We start from the raw sequence: 16,690 nt of genomic DNA, 5'->3' as shown, positions 1-16,690 counted from the left end.
AGAAAGAAAATTAGAAAAAACACTTTACTCACCAATACGTGATGTACGCTACACAAGCATAGTTACATAGAATAAGCATCAAAAACACTGCTGGCATTAATTACTATTGCATTTTATGTTGTGGTGACAACGCATCGCTGTTAAAAATAAAAAATAAACATGTATGTGCATTTTCCATTGTTATTTTCCTACATCATTTGAGCACAGCAGCTGTCCTTTACATTGTGTCAGAAATTCATGATGAATGGACCAAGAGAAATGATCTAAAATTACTTGGAAAAGAGTCTCATTACATTATCTTACATTAAAAGTAAAGAATGTTTTTGGCCTCTCCTGTACAGTTACCATTTTGAAAATACTTATGTTTTTTTGGATAGCAACAATATGCTGACTTTACTTTGTTTGAATAAATGGAAATTGCATAACTAAAGTTCATACAACATTATTGCTATTTTGATTTTGCAAAATTGGTCAGAATCCAGAGGTGAAGACTTGCACACCACAAAATCTCTAATACCACACCCGCTAGTGCTTCACATGTGTTGCAAAAGGAGCTTTGTACACTGTGATCTGCTGCTATCAGTAAAAGCATAGTATTTTAATTGTAACATCTGGTGTCATCTTGAGAAGTGTCAGCCTCAGTTCTTGGCTCCAACAGAAGGGAAAACCAAAGGTCAGTGTCTCTCTGTAGGGACTCTGATTCTGTCTGTGTGGCGATCAACTCCTTTACGAAAGCATAAACAGTGCCAGCAGGTATTGTGTCCATAGGCCCCAGATGTCTCCTATAAAAGAGAGAGACGAGCTGGGATTGAAAGTAACGAAGGGGGAGAAGCTTATGTTTACATTTGTCTTTATTTTTGTCCATGCTAATAAGCTTTTCTGAAGCCAAAGGGGGCTGAGGCTGAAGTGTGCGTAGTCACACTGACACAGAATGCCACTTTAAGCTGGTTTGTCCCAACTGCTAATCTATAGTTAGGTAACTTTACCTGCATTTACTAGAACATTTCCACTGGACCCTGACAAGAACCAGTGTAGCACTGGAGTCATGAATCAGAAAAGACAAATTCCTGTACTCTACTTGTACAGTACATGCTCCAACATGGTCCTTCTTAGAAAAGAGCACCCATCATGTTAATTGAATCTCATACAAATTCCGAGACATGCTTATGCTGTCTGTGTTAGTCTAAAATACATCCTTCTGAAAAAGTAATCAAGTAATTAACATTTACAAATGTCTACATCACAAGTCTTATGCAAAAGTTTGGGTATTTAGTGGATTTTGAAGTGTAAATAACACAACCTCTACAGAGAACACATTTCTCCACTCTTTAATGTACAATTACTGTTTACTTACTGAATTAAACATATTGGAAAAAAAACATAAAATGTGGCCTGTGCAAAAGTTATAGCACATTTTAAATATTATGTTTTATTTTTTTCCAATATGTTAAACTCAGCAAATAAATTGAGCACTAAAATGCAAAAAAATGCCATATTTAAGTTTGTTTTATGTAGAGAATGTGTTAACTTATTTTCACTTGTAAAATTAACAAAACATAATTTGACTGGGGTTCTCAAACTTTTGCATATGACTGCATATGGGCGACGGTGCAAATATTAGAGATTGTATTAAATTAAAGGAGTCAAGTCTGGACCTGCTGGCAAGTCCAAGAACATTAAAAATGAAGTAGAAATGTTTATCCAGTCTAATGGCAGATGATAATGGTGAGATTGCCTTTTTTCAGGTGGTGACTCTGCTCATAGAGAGAGAGCCCCCTGTGGTGTTGGAAACCTCAAGCTCCTCATCCACTATGGAAAGACAGAAATCTCCCTCACCCTTCAGTGCACAGAGCACCGCCACCCCCCTCAGGAGAGACGTTGCCATGGAAACGTCCTTGTCTGTCAGGACCAAGGACTACAGCTTTGTGTCAGACGGTAAGACACACGCAGAGCGGAGAGAATCAGTACAGTGAGACATTTCAAATGAATCTGACAGCATCGTTGTGGTAGCTGCCTTGGCTGTCCTACGGATGTAGCTTTGAATAAGTGTCAGGTGGAATAGTATATTCTCATCATGTACAACATGGACAAATTTCACTTTTTAGAACTTGTTCTCATCTATATAGGCATTAACCCCTTAATGTTTGTATTTCTTGTGTCATTACTTTGGTATACTACATATTTTATTAATTAAAATGTAAGTCGTTGGCATTGAACATAACATTTGGTTTAAACTTCTTTCTCAAGAAAACGGTACACTATTAAAATGAGATGCAGTCAGTCTTCAAAAGAGATGTGCTAATATCATATGATCAAGCATCACTTGCGCTGGTTACATTCTGTGTGCAGTCAATGTGGACATATACTCTTGATTTTTGGGGATTCTAGAGAACACACTGGAGGTGACTCTAAAGAAGAATCTCAGTGGTTTGGGCTTTAGCTTCCTCATCTGTGACCTGAGAGATGAAGGAGGCAGTGTGGTGCGCATTAGGAGACTGTTCCCTGGCCAGCCTGCTGAACAGTGCGGCCTGCTGCGAAAGGGAGATGTCATCCTCGCGGTTAACGGAAAGCCCCTCAGAGGCCTCTCCTATCAGGTAAAGTGTTTGTGGCATAATTTACATGTAATTTCAAAGCTGAACCTGCTTTGTATTAAGATTAGTATACTTTCTCTGTTGAAGATTTATTTCATCATGTATTGTCTGGCAGAGGAGCAGGATTAACATGATTTGAAAGACCTCTTTCAGGCACAGTAAGGCTAGGCATTGCTACGTTACTGTTAAACCTTTAATCCACAGAAAATAGCTCTTTTTGCCTAATACTGCAGAATACCACATGTTAGATTATTATTATAATTATTATATTATAATTATATTATATTATTACAATACCCAATATATAATATAATAAACATGTATTTATTTATTTCAATAGGTAAGTCACAATGCAATTGATAAATTCAATGGAGACCAACAATTACTACTACTACTACTGCTAATTATTATTATTATTAATTTATTTTTTATTATCATTATGGAGCATTTTTATACAGTGGCTCAAAGTGCTTTACAAATGCAATGGTGAGTTTTAAAAAAAAGGCAAAAACTGACAAGATAGTAATGAAATCAAATAAAAATAAGTTAAATAATAAAGAAGATAAAGAAGAAGAGAAAAGTCAAATTAAATTATTTACTGTATTTGCATATTTTACTGTCACAATTACCAAAACGATGGTCAATTTTCTGGCGCTTGGTGCTAAATATGTTTGTGTCACCAACAGAAAGTATTGCAGCTTCTGCAGGGAGCACTGTCTGAGGTAAGGCTGTCAATCTGCAGACCTTCACCGGGCCAGCTTCCAGAGATACACACCAACTCACTGGTGAGGATACACCAATGAATTTTATCCCATTTGGAAATTGTAGCCATTAAAATCTTCCATAAAGATCTAATACAAAGTATTTTTCTGCCTTTGGCAGAGTGCTTCCCCACTGCACACTAAAGAGCAGAGGTCACGGTCTTTAGACCTGCGGGTGGGATCTATTTCTCCGGACTTCAATGACCTGCTCCAGCAGAAGGCTATGGCACTAAGCCAGAGGACAGACTGGGCTTTAGACAAACCCCAAGCTGTCCACGTGACCCAGCAGGGCCAGGACAGTGAACAGGACAAGACGCCGTCAACTCCATCATCTCCACCCTCACCTCCATCTCCAGCTCCAGAGGAGAGTTTGGCTGTTCAGGAGAAAGTTCTCATTACCACTGCTCCTCCTCCAACTCCAGCCATGACAACCACTGACCCTGCACCAGATACGACCAAGGACTCTACCACTCTTCAAGTCTCACAGCCAGAGCTGAAAGAGGAGGTTCCCTCCAAAATAAACCAGAGCTCTGCCTATATTAGGTACCAGCCCAAACTTGCTGTCCTTTCTAGATCAGCGGTCCCCAGCCCTGCTTCTAGAGATCTCCTGTCCTAAAGAGTTTGGCTCCAACTCCAATTTACTGTACCTGATTCTGTTAATTATTGTCTTCAGAAGTCCTTGGTTAGCTGAAGGAGATGTGTTAGATTTATACTGTAGGTGAATGGTAGATTTCTGGTAGGAGGGTTGATGACCGCTGTTCTAGATGTAGATTAGTCTTTCTCAGTTAAGTTCTGACGAAATTGCCAGGTAGTCACTTTTCTTCTACCTCAGATCCCAACACACCTGAACCAATCTGGTGGATCATATATGACTGACACAAGGTGATCTTGAAAGTCACTATGCATGGCCTGGCCCTAAACATACTAAGTAGGCTTGTCACAATACCAGAATTTTGATTTTGATACCAATACCAAGTGTCACATCACAATACCAAAACTATACTATGAAAAAAATGAAAACATTTGTGGTTAAGTTATTGCACTCAGAGAAATATCCACATTGTTACAGCTGAATTAATATCTCTGATTTTTTAGTAATCATCAAGTCTTTTTTCAGACATTATTAGACATTTTCAGACTTCTTTATCCACATTTTGTCTAAAAATGTTAAATAAATCAAAAAGTAGCTTAAAGCAATAAACATGACCTCATATAATATGTTCTAAAGGAAAGTTTGGAAGTGAAAAAAGGGCATCCAATATAGCTTAAGTCATCCCACTATGCTTAAAACAAATGTATTATAAAATTATGTGTATTGCTTCTAGTAGCATGAAGTCACATATGCTACTGAAAAGAACTCTTTAGCTGTCTGTTTTAGATATGCTAATGAATGTAACTCTGCCCGTCCCAGTCAAATTAGAATGCAATTTTATTTGCCTATAGGCCTAATACAATGTTTTGTTAGCCTATTGAAAACTGAAGGTATCAAAGGTTACAGTATTGAATTGTTTGATCCATTGTAGTTTTAAAATAGCACCCAACGTTTGGCACATTGTGCAAAATAATACTGTGTTCCCTGGGGAGTAACTTAATAATTGCTGGTGATTACAGTGACCTCACTGAGGACCTGGATGGGAGTAGGGCAAACTTCATGGCTAATGGGCTGGCTATCTTAGCTGATGAGGAATACCTGACCATCACCACCACTGCAGCCAGTCCACCCAGCTGCAGCACTGCCTCTACCAGAGTTCTGACTCCTCCTGCACCTCTCACATTGCCTCCACCTCTTCTTCCACTTCTTCCACCACCTCACAGCCCACCTCAACCCCCTCCAGCCACAGAACAATTACCTGCTTCCCCAGCCCAGCCTACTCCAGACCCTCCAACAAGCACCAACAATGGCTGGGATGATGATGAGGAAGAAGATGATGAAGACCCCAGAAAGGTATTAGTGATGTAGTCTGCATGCGCACTATAAGAAGTGCCAATAGGTGTACATACAGGTGTGGGTTTTATGTATTCAGTGTTTTTTTTATTTTTGAAAACAGGATGTGTTAAAGGAGTTTGAGCTCACAGTGACACTCAGTAAATCGTGGAGTGGCAGTTTTGGGTTCACCATCACCAGGAGTAAACTAGATGGCTGCTATTACATTCAGGATATCCTGGATAATCCGGCCAAAGCGGATGGGCGGCTCAGACCAGGGGACAGACTTATCATGGTAATTAATTACATATCATAGCTTAACATGGCCTATTTTCCAGTCATGGATAAAATATGCCAATTCCTATTGAGGAAAAAGCTAGGACAGCCTACACCCTTAATAGCTGGTATTAGCTGAAATAACCTCAATTAGATGTTTCCTGTAACCATCTACCAGCCTCTGACATTGACTAAGAGAAATTCTTCCCACTCCTCCCTGCAGAATTCTTTCAGCTGTGTGATGTTTGATAGGTTTCATGCATGCACAGCCCATTTTAAATCACCTCACAACATCTCAATAGGATTAAAACCTGGGCTTTGATTTGGCAATTCCAAAACTCTCCATTTCTTACTTTTGAGCCATTCCTTGGTGGATTTACTGGAATGTTTTGGATCATTGTCATGTTGCATGGCCCATCTCTGCTTCAGGTTCAGTTTTTGGACAGATGATGTCAACTTTTCCTCAGGCACCCTCTGATACAATACAGAATTCATAGTTGATTCTATGATGCAGAGCTTGCCAGGCCCTGCTGCAGCAAATCAGCCCCAAACCATGACACTTCCACCTCTATGCTTCACAGATGGTGTATGGTTCTTGTGCTCAAATGCAGTGTGACCTGGCCATGTTGTCCGCTGTTTTAAATGTTCGCCATTTGAAAATTATTTTCCAGACAGTGGAATGGCTGATTTGTAATTGTTTTGAGATCTTTTTAAATCCCGTCCCAGACTCATATGCATCTACAACCTTCTTTCTGGATGCGTCAGAGAGCTCTTTGGATCTAGTCCTGGTGATTCCACTCACTTCAACAATCAGAAGCAAACCAAACTAAATGTCTGAGGTCTTCTAAAATCCTCTCTACCAAGGTTCTAATCCTTTGTAGTTGATGTGGTGCCCCTGATTCTGATCTTAGGCATTTTAAGTAGTAATAATTGTGGGGGTGTCCTAACTTTTACCTCACAAGAAAACTGCATCTTTATTAATTACATTTTACAAATTATTTCATTTCTTCATTTCGTCAGTTTTGTTTAGTCATCTTACCTCCATCTCCCAATGTGGTTAAAATGAAGATCAAATGTCCATATGTTAAAAAAGACAAAGATTTTCATGGGGTTAAAGGTTTCAATGACTATATATCAATCAGGTTTGACTGACACGATCCATCACATTTTAGGTGAATGGTCATAATGTAACCAATGTGACAGATGAAGTGGCCATGAGAATTCTGAGGTACTCTTCTAAAAGACTCCACATGGTGCTGGGCAGAGCTGTGCAGAACCTGTTGCCCCCTCCACCACCAGACAGCCTTCAAGACATCATCATATACAAGACCCCCTCTGGACAAATGGGTGAGGCATTACACTTCTATAAGTATTCAGATGTTGATATTCAGATGTCAGTTACTTAATGCGAAATTGATTGACTAGATTTGTACCATGCTAACTATTGCATACCTGAAGTTTTGTCTGTAAAGAACCATGGAGATCTCATAATTCTCCAATTTAAATGTGCTTATTTGATTTTGCTACACAGGTATAAAGCTGACAGGGGGAATTGGCAGCAAGTGGCAGGGCATTTATGTTCAGGAAGTGGTGCCAAATTCTCCCGCCAGTGAGGAGGGCAGCATTCAGCCCAATGACAGAATTGTCTACATCAGTGGCAAGTGTACCCTTGGCATGACTCTGGAGGATGCTGTGAAGGCCTGTGAGAATGCCTCACGCAAAGTCAAACTCAAAGCCATGAGGTGAGGATTTGTACACTATAATAAAGTTAGGCTAGCTTGAAATTTTAAGTCAGCCTTCTGCATATTTCTTTTATACTTATACTTTTATACTTGCTTTAGTCAAAAGTCAAAAACAGTTTAAGTTGACTTTAACAGTAAATTAGAAGTATATTAAATGTTTGAACCAGATTTAGTGCTTTTCTGAGTAGTCAACTTAAACTGCATTTTGTAGTCCTAACTAAAGTTGTATGTGAAAGGTTGAATTAAAATTTCAAGTTGACGTGATTTTTATTTGGTTACAGTGTAAGCTAATAGTATCAGAAAGTTTTTACTGAGCATTGGAACGCTAGTCACTGAAGGTATTGCAGCACATTTCGTAAACCAGAAATGACATTGTTTGTACTCAAAAGGTTCACTTGTTTACAGATTATATATAATAAATACCAGCAATAATTAACATAATCAAAGAGACTTTATTTATCTTGGCTGGTCATTTTTTTGCTTCTTTGTTTATTTGCTGCAGAGATGATCAACCTGTGACACCCAAAGGCAAATGGAATGGTAGGAATTTTAACTGAACCATTTTAACTGTGGGTTTGTATGTGCTCTTCTGGAATCTCTTAAATGAACTCCATCAAGGACCCTCGTTTTATTGATGTATTCTCTGTGTCCACACCAAAAGTGTGTTATGAGTCAGACTGTTCAGTATATAATATATAACCTTCCCCTGGGCTGGCAGGCTGCTCCGGCTGAATGTGTTTGTGTATGTGTGTGTGCTCTCTGTTGCTGTGGGCGCGTGAGGCTGCAGCAGGCAGAGTCATGGCCGACATATCTCACTCTAGTCTGAAGTGACAGAAGTGAGACAGTGAGCTGCTCCGGTGGCTGCCACCGTGGCCCAGGCTTCACTGAACGCTTCGGTGACCACAGCGACATTTTGAGTGCAGTGTCAGCTCAGATTAGAGGGGGGGCACTTACACCTGACTATGTTTGATTCTGTTCAGTTAAGTTGGATTAAATTTGCAGGGTTTTCATTTTGCATAAATTTATCTCCTCTAGCATAAATTATTTTGGCCAGTGGAAGTACAGCAACAAAGTCTGCGATGATTTTTTATTAATCCTGATAACTCATTTAAAAAATCACGAATCATTGAAATCACCCTTCTTGATGAATCATCAGTTTGCATGAATTTGTTTTGTGTAATAATTTACACAACTTTAAATTCCCCTACTTGTCTCTCTGTAAGACGATATGCCCATTTATTAGCATTTTTGCTACACAGTGCTTTATTAACTGTTTTATAAACAGTTAATTTTTTTCTAGTAAAATATTCTGGACATTTTTATAAAGCATCTGTGTATTTTGTTATTGTTCAGTCCATTTTTTGTACTTTTTTTATGAAAATTACTTTTTACTTGATTAATTGTCAAAATAAGTGAGAATCCTTCATTAATAATTGGTAGTGATAGCCCTATATAGCACTGAGTACTGAATGAAAATGCATATGCTTGGGCCGTATTAATCCCTTAAACCTAGGCTTACTGGTCAGTTATTAGTCTTGTACGGTATTAATCATTAAATAATAGAATTTTTTCTGCAACTACTATGAAGCTAACATTGTTGCAGTCTAAAATAAACATATCTCTAAAGTCAGTACTTTTATAGGAGAAGGCAAACATGTTCTTAACTTTCAATGTAAGTTAATGCAAAGAGATTTTATTACATGTAATTTTGCAAATGATGTAGAAAAAAGCCAAATGGAGGTTCATTCTCATCTGCTTTATCTCTAGGTTTGTTTGAGTGGAAGAAAGAGAAGAAGTTCCTCCCTCGCTTTGAGGAGTCCAGCTCATGTGAAGTGGAGGCAGTATCTGACGATGGTAAGGTTTCCTGTGTCTCTATATCCAGAGTGCAGTAGCATTAGCTCCATGCTGACAGATAAAGCTTGTCCGGCTCAAAGGGCATGCGGTGCAGGATTAATTATTAGCGAGGGCCTTGGCCTCCTCCGGACGATCACACAGCATTTTTGTCGTGCCTGATGGACCCATCTCAGCTGATCTAGTGGGCACCCAGGTTGCTCGGGCAACAGCTAGCCGGGGGGTCCAGCAGTGCCTGAAAAGGCCAGTGCTTCTCACCTTTCGGAGCATTGCACCAGTCAGGACATCTCCCCTTGGGATGGCCACAGAGGAGGGAGACTGCCGTGAGTTTGGAAACTGTCATATCACCTGTTTTTTAAAGTTTTGCAGATTTGATGTTTATTTTGATGTTTTTATTTTTCTGTTTAGTAAAAATGTGAAATTGGTTTATTGCCATATGCTGTATGTACTGTCTGTGTACTGTATATCTGCAGAGATATAAGCAAAAACTACTCTTATGTAATCTGTTCATTTTTGTGAAAATTATAGATACAAAAGTTTAACCTCTTAAACTCGATTAAATATTCAGCTATTTATTCAAAGATTTATTATTAGTAGTAAGTATTACAAAACTAATATAGAAGTCGTAAACTGTAAAAAAGACTCAATAGTTTAACTTAAAAAGTAAATAACGTAAAGTTGCCTTAAAATTTTGATTTTAAGGCAACTTCAAGCTAACAGAATGTAAAACATTGTTATTCTGTTTATTCTGTTTACTATTAGAATTCAACAAACTCCAGATTTTAAGTCAACCAGGTCACTAACCCTTTTAAAGTTAAAACATCAAATAATTTTTTATACTGTAGTTATGACTTAAGATGAGTGATTTGAATGTATTAGTCTGTCTCAAAGTCTCTCTCTCATTGTCCCTTTCTCTACCTCTTTCTTTTTTCTGTTTTTGCAGTTAAAGCTCTGTGTGAAAATGCAGTGAGATTAAGGCAGAGGCCGTCTGTAACCTTGGAACAGGAGGTAACTTTTCCGTGTGCTCTGTATCTTAATGATGACACTGAAACCTGAGTCCAGCCCTGTAATCCCTCTTTCCATTCACCGTTAGCTGCCTTTGTCACAACCCCCTGCCCTTGATTCGTGTATTAATATTTTACTGTACAAACAGTTCTTGTTCTTTCCTTTTGTGGGATCACAGTGTGGACTCTGCAGCTTCTCTGATTAATGGGCTCCTCATAAGCCTGTAGGCCTGTTAATGATATTTTGGTCACATTAAGTCACATTTTTATCATGTCATTTTTCTCTGTCTCTCTTTTAGAGCTGTATTGTTCAGGTAGAGTTTACTAAACCTGAGAGAGGGGGGCTGGGCTTTTCTCTGGCGGGCGGTACCAACGGGAGCAATCTGCGAGTCAGGGACATCTGCTGTGGGAGTGTAGCTGAACAGGATGGACGGCTGCGTGTGGGAGATATCCTCTTGGAGGTGACTGTCAGTGAAGAGGCATTCAATTTTTGTAGCCATTTACATGCTACAAATTTAACTCTAGCGGTTTCTTGAACAGAAATGTTTGACTGTAATCATTTATAGTTTTAGATGATGTTGGACCTGAACTATATTTATGACTGAGCGAACCCACCTGTAAAATAATAATCAGTTAGATCTTGTATGCTCTATGACAGGGCTGAATGATTATATTTTAGGTCTTCATATATTTTAGGTTTTTTGCAATAATTATTGCGATATTTTAAAAACAAGTGAGTCAAAGATTTGCCCAAATAACCTCCTTCCAAATGGAGTTAATTATTACTCAAGGCAGTGTTTAGAGTGAAAATTAAAAAGGGGAACTCAAAATTTCTGCCTTAATAAGTCCTTTAAGTCTTAATAAGTGAAATGCTTCATTCTAGAGAAACTTGAAGAGTCAAGATTATTCACAGCAGAGGTGATGGGAACAAGATGTGTGATGAGGCAAAATAGTACCAAAACTATCTATTTCAGATTTGCCGTCATTTTACTAATATTAACATTATCAACTCAGAGGCCACATGGCGGTTTTAAACAGTAAATAAAATGGCTATATTTGTGCATCATAGACATCACAACCACTGGTCTTATCACCACCAATGTAAAGAAAATTCTGGTCTGTATGTTTCTCTATAATGCATCACTTCACATCAAACTACTGCCAAACTTTGGTTAAATTTCAGTGATTGAATAATGCAGAAATTTAAAAAAATCGGTGGAATTTCCCTTTAAGGAACTTTACCACTTTAAGGTCTACTTTACTGCAGTAGACCTTCCAACTGAAAACATACAAGTGACCTCTTCATTTAACATGGTTAATAATTGACCTGTATTATTTTTGATCAAAATTATTTATATTAGTTGGAATGTACGTGCTTTGATTTGTCCGGAAACCGAAAGAACATATGTGATTGGCTGCTCATAGAACAATAAAACAGTGATTGGACAGTAGCTCATTTACATATTGCATGCTTCTGAAATAGCAGTATTGTAAAGGCTAATGACAAATTAATTACTGAACAATATGCAGCTCTAGTTGATGGCATTGAAAGAATGCCTCTTCACTCCTCTTTTACTTTAGGTGCTGAAGACCAAAATAATCAAAACTCAAACCGTATAAAGCGTGTCAACTAATCACTAACTGTGTACAGGTGAATGGAGTGATCGTCTCAGGATTGAGCCACAGTAAAGTGGTGGATATTCTGCGGAAAGCAGAGGGCACCGTTCAACTCACAGTGTGCAGAGACATCGTGCCTGTCACTACCTGCTCTGGCTCTAGCTCCTCCACTGAGGCCCTTCAGGAACACAGTGCATCCATTACCACAAGTCAGTCATCTCCCCATGTCTGGCTACTCATCTCATTCAAATTCAATAGCATTTTATTGTCATTGTCAGAGCAAGACCTTGTATCTCCATTTTTTTTACAGAATTTGAAAATATCAGCCTTATATAATGTTTTAAAACTTCTTGGTGAATGGAGCAATAGAGATGCTCCAGAACTATTAATAAATCTTTCTCTTTTAACTTCTAATTTAAGAGTTTTTTTCTTTCTCCTGAAAAGTTACCAGTTTGGAAATAAAAATTTCATAATAAATGGAGCAACAGAGATGCTTCAGTATTATTGATAAAGTCCTGTTGTATTACATTCTAATTTAAGAATGTTTTTCCTTCCACTATAAAGTTACCATTTTGGAGATGGCAAGTTCTACCGTGACAGTGAAGATATACAGTTAAAATAATGTACACATAATATGCCTGTATGTACTGTCTATGCTGTAAGTAAATACTGTAAGTGCTTACACTCTCAGAAACTGCCTCAACAGCTCACTGAGCATGTTTGATTAAGGTTAAGTGTGTGGTGTTATTTTGTGTGGTAGGAGTAACCTCAGACCCACAGGTGCAGGAGGATCATTTGTCTTTCCAGCCATCAGAGTGTCATAGGATAAGGATGGAAACTGAGCAGGTACACCAAAACAGCCCCACTTTTACAGCCTGCTCACCAGAAAACCGTGGAGAGCATTGTTTATTTATTCCAGCATGTATCTTTCAGAATTGTCTGTTTATAACCAAAATGGGTGTGTTTGTTTTCATATTCGGAACTCACATTTTGAATAAATTAATTCAAATACATAGTACTACAATGTATTTAGTTTGTTCTTCAATGTCCATTTCTTCTCCATATTATCATATGTATGTCTCTGAGGTGGTGCGCTCAGCTTTGGTTCTATAAAATTAATTAGCATGCCGCCTCATATTTCTCTTAGCGGAAGAGACTGACACTCAGGTGACAACATAGGTGCCTCAGAGTGGCCATAATGGCCACTACACTCGCCCAATAACTCTTTCTCTGCCTTTCCCCTCCCCTCTCTCTGCAGGATAGCCGAAACACTACACCTACCTTTCAGAGGTGTTGCCCGTCTCTGGGTGTTACAGACATGCTTCAGGGCAGGTAAGTGTCATTTCTTTCTCTGTCCAGTGAGGTCTTTGCTCTTATTTTCACTGACATCAAAAAGTTTAAAGCTAGTGATTTCTCATACAGAAGCCTTTGACGGTTCAGAATTTTATATATTAGTACAAAGAGTTTTGTGCAGCACCTTGAAATTGACCTGTAAGCCTCTGTCACACTGACTGTGACTCAGCGAACCCATCTGTAAAACAGTGGTCAGTTGGGTTACTCAGCCTAAACTGTATGACCTGAGTTGCAATATATGGCTCATCAAGCCAAAGCTGAAGACACTGAACTGCGCAGTTGTTCTCTGTGTTGTTCTTAATGATATGTAACACAAGGGGGCACCAAAGAGTTATGAATGCAACCAAGGACCAACTTGCCAACATTGTTGACAGTCCTTTGGCTGGTAGCCTTGTGTAGCCTAGTGTATCTTGTAGCACACAGCAGTTGCAATTAGCAGCTTTTTTACATTTTAGGTGGAAAAATCGCAGGAAAATCAGCCTTGCATGATAACAGCCCCCCCGGAACATAGCAATGTGGTCAAGGTCTCTGCTCATACCTGCCCCGTACCCCCTTCAGGACAGACCCCCAGAAGCAGCATTTAGAAAATTCTACCACGAACATGGAGCAAAGCCACTCAGACGGCTGGAGCAGTGATGATGATGATGATGATGAGGACGATGATGACACCGCTCGACCCTCCCCTCTAGAAACAATACCTCACACAGGTAAAAAATACTGAATACTTGACAGTAGTTATATTCCATATGCGTGGAATCCAGGTTTTTGGACTATCCTGAGGTTTAAGCTTCTGAAATGGGCCTTGAATTGGACATATTGTTCTTTTAATTAGTATAAAACCTTTACATTACGTAACTTGCAAAAGGTTCTTCACATTCACACTTTTACTGAGATTTATTCTTATCCTTATGCAAGTGTTACACTTTCTTAGTCTACAGTGCTCTTATTTTTTTTAAAGCCAGGGTCCAGAGTACTGTCACTGTAGCCCTATAGATTAAATGTGAACATTTAGTGTTAAAATTGTCACAAAAATGTTTAAAATGTAAAGAAAGAAACATTGTTTTAAATATGTATAAACTAAATAAGAGCTGCAGTTGTCCTCTGGTTTCTTTAAGATCGACCTATCGTGACAGAAGAGGAGCTGACCAGTCTTGCACTTATAAGCCCACCTAAGAACAGCCAGTACTCAGGGGCCAGACTCAAAGCCCTGATTCAGATCCTCCAGAATCAGCTGGATCAGCAAGAGCTGGTGAAAGAGTTTATGGTATGCCCTTTGGCTTTTGTGTTCAGCAACCACATACCTATTCTTGGTTTTCCCAGGACTCTGTGGGTTCACAAAGCTCATAAATATACATCAAAACAGTCCCAATACTTTTCTTTCATTTCACTACTAAATAAAACATTCTAAAGAAGAGAAAATATATCCCTTTTTGCTGCAGGCCCTGGAACATTTGAAGCCCTCAGACAACTGCCTGGTTGGAAAAGCACCAGAGAACCGGGAGAAGAACAGATACAGAGATATCCTGCCCTGTAAGCCCTCCTCCAAAGCACATAATCTGAACTAGACGATGCCACAGCTAAAAACATTCCTTCATTCATAACACAAATTCATTCAGTAGTTCCCTTATTAAAGGCTTTTATCACCATATTGCCACACTTTAGCCTTTATACCCATAAAAGAAACATTTAAACCATAGCCTTTATGCTGTTTAAACTTTTGCACGTGTGAGAAAATATAAGGGGCTGAAGGGCAGGCTTTTAGTGCTGACAGTGGGTGGAAAGAGAAGAATAGCCTTGTATATTTTTGCCATAGATAGATAGAAACCTCTGCTCGACATGACACTGTAATTAAATGAAATGCAGCCACTCCGAGGTGGTTTGCTGCCGGGTGTCTCACCATTAAAGGGTGTCAGTTTACGTGACCAGCATATGTGTGTGTGCATGTGTTTTTGTACTCTGTCCAATCCCTTTATGCGGTTTTGCTGCCTTCTTCACCTAACCTGTGTGACTTTCGTATTTTATCATGTTTGATGGTAGCTGAGGAAGGGTTTGCCTTTAGCTTGCTTGGGTGTGTATGTGTGTGTGTGTGTCTGAGGGTTTCCGACATTGTCCACTCCCTTAGTGTGGTTTTGCAGCCCTGTTCATGTACACTGGAAAATAAAGATTTTTAAATGGTTCTTTGCTTAGACATACAGGAAAAACTTTTAATTTGATGTATAGAGGGGGGAAACAGGTATTCAGACAGTTTTGTTTTTTTGTAATTTAATGTGCATTTATCTGTTTCAGATTTACACAGTGTTTTTTTTACATTATACTTATAGATATGAGCAAAAAAGTATTTATTTTAAAAAATGAAATTGACAGGGAAAGAAGTATTCAGACCCCACAAATGATGACAGCAGTACTTTGTTGAAAAGCTGTTGTTACCAGTTACAGCTTTGAGAAGTCTATTGTGAGAAGTAATTAGCTTTTTTGCTGCATTGTCGTTTCATTTTGGCTCATTCCTCTTGGCAGACCATTTTTAATTCCCTAAGGTTATGAGGGTCCCTCTGTTGGACATTTCAGTGCCCTTCATAAAGTTGTCATAGGATTCAAGACAGAAAGAGAAATCACTCCTGTGTTATTTTGGCTGTCTGTTTGGGGTGGTTGTCTTGCTGAAACATCCATCTTCTCCACAGATTTAGTTTCTTGGCCGATAAAATTAAATTTTCCTCTAAAATCTCCCATTATCTCACTTCATTCATGTTTCCTTCGGTGATGTGTACTACCTAGAATATACCTAACCCTGTACAGTTTTGATTTGTCCAAATCTTTGTTCACAAATTTTAGATGCATGTCTCTGTGCATCTAAGTTTTTCAAGGAGTGAACAATTGAGATGATTGAGGTGCACTTCATTTGCTTATTGTTCACTGTGTAACTTGTTATCACTGCTGCTTTCAAGTCATTCTGCAACTCTTTTCAAGTGACCCCTGGCTTTTCTCTTACTTTCGTTATCATTAGCCTGAGAGAAATCATGCATGGCGCACGTGTCCGGGGATGATTAGTTGTATTTGCATGAACTTTCTAGTAGCATATTATTGAACCATTTTGTCTGACAGGGATGTTTAAAGCCTTTGCTAGGGCTGTGTAGCTTTTTCCATTCGAGTGTTGTTGAAAAATGTTTGTCCCTAAGAACTTTTGGACGCTCCTTCACCTTACTATGATTGCGAGTTATTGTGTGAAATCTTCCCAACTAATGGTCATATCTTTTCTTTCTTTTTTTCTGCAGCATTAATATGTACAAGTTGATTTATTCTTATTTTTAATTTCATCCTTTTCTTGTGTAATAACTGTGTTAAAAAATTCCTTGCAAATTTTCCTCTCAAACTCCTGCTGTCAGGTACTTTAGAAAACAAAAATAGTTCTTCTATTGCATCCTGGTTGGTTGTTTATTTTTATTTGATGTTTTATGTGTTTCGTTCCTCCAGTTTTTGCTGTTGTTTCAAAAAGGTTTGATTTTAAAACATCTTCAACATCTATCGAAAGACAATCCAGAACAAGAAGTGTCTGGCAGCTCTTCTTTCATTGTTA

General features: G+C 38.6%; 1 protein-coding gene across 2 annotated transcripts in view; it reads left to right on the top strand.

Annotated features, from left to right (window-relative positions):
- The window catches only part of ptpn20 (protein tyrosine phosphatase non-receptor type 20), a 42,385-nt gene that overhangs the window by 18,979 nt on the left and 6,716 nt on the right, over positions 1 to 16,690 (top strand). Inside the window, exons 27-44 of one of the 2 annotated variants that reach the window (XM_036574147.1) lie at positions 1,746 to 1,935; positions 2,389 to 2,594; positions 3,278 to 3,376; positions 3,474 to 3,895; positions 4,964 to 5,297; positions 5,401 to 5,571; positions 6,725 to 6,899; positions 7,084 to 7,294; positions 7,797 to 7,834; positions 9,062 to 9,148; positions 10,089 to 10,153; positions 10,449 to 10,610; positions 11,801 to 11,975; positions 12,527 to 12,612; positions 13,025 to 13,098; positions 13,678 to 13,826; positions 14,235 to 14,383; positions 14,559 to 14,649. In XM_036574147.1, the coding sequence (XP_036430040.1) occupies positions 1,746 to 1,935; positions 2,389 to 2,594; positions 3,278 to 3,376; positions 3,474 to 3,895; positions 4,964 to 5,297; positions 5,401 to 5,571; positions 6,725 to 6,899; positions 7,084 to 7,294; positions 7,797 to 7,834; positions 9,062 to 9,148; positions 10,089 to 10,153; positions 10,449 to 10,610; positions 11,801 to 11,975; positions 12,527 to 12,612; positions 13,025 to 13,098; positions 13,678 to 13,826; positions 14,235 to 14,383; positions 14,559 to 14,649 (2,884 nt within the window). The other variant, XM_036574148.1, reaches the window with a different exon arrangement.

The sequence above is a fragment of the Colossoma macropomum genome, unplaced genomic scaffold (assembly GCF_904425465.1).
Source record: "Colossoma macropomum unplaced genomic scaffold, Colossoma_macropomum, whole genome shotgun sequence".
In the NCBI taxonomy this organism is placed as follows: domain Eukaryota; kingdom Metazoa; phylum Chordata; class Actinopteri; order Characiformes; family Serrasalmidae; genus Colossoma; species Colossoma macropomum.
Note: the sequence above shows the minus strand (reverse complement) of the source record. Positions and strands in the feature narration are given on the sequence as shown.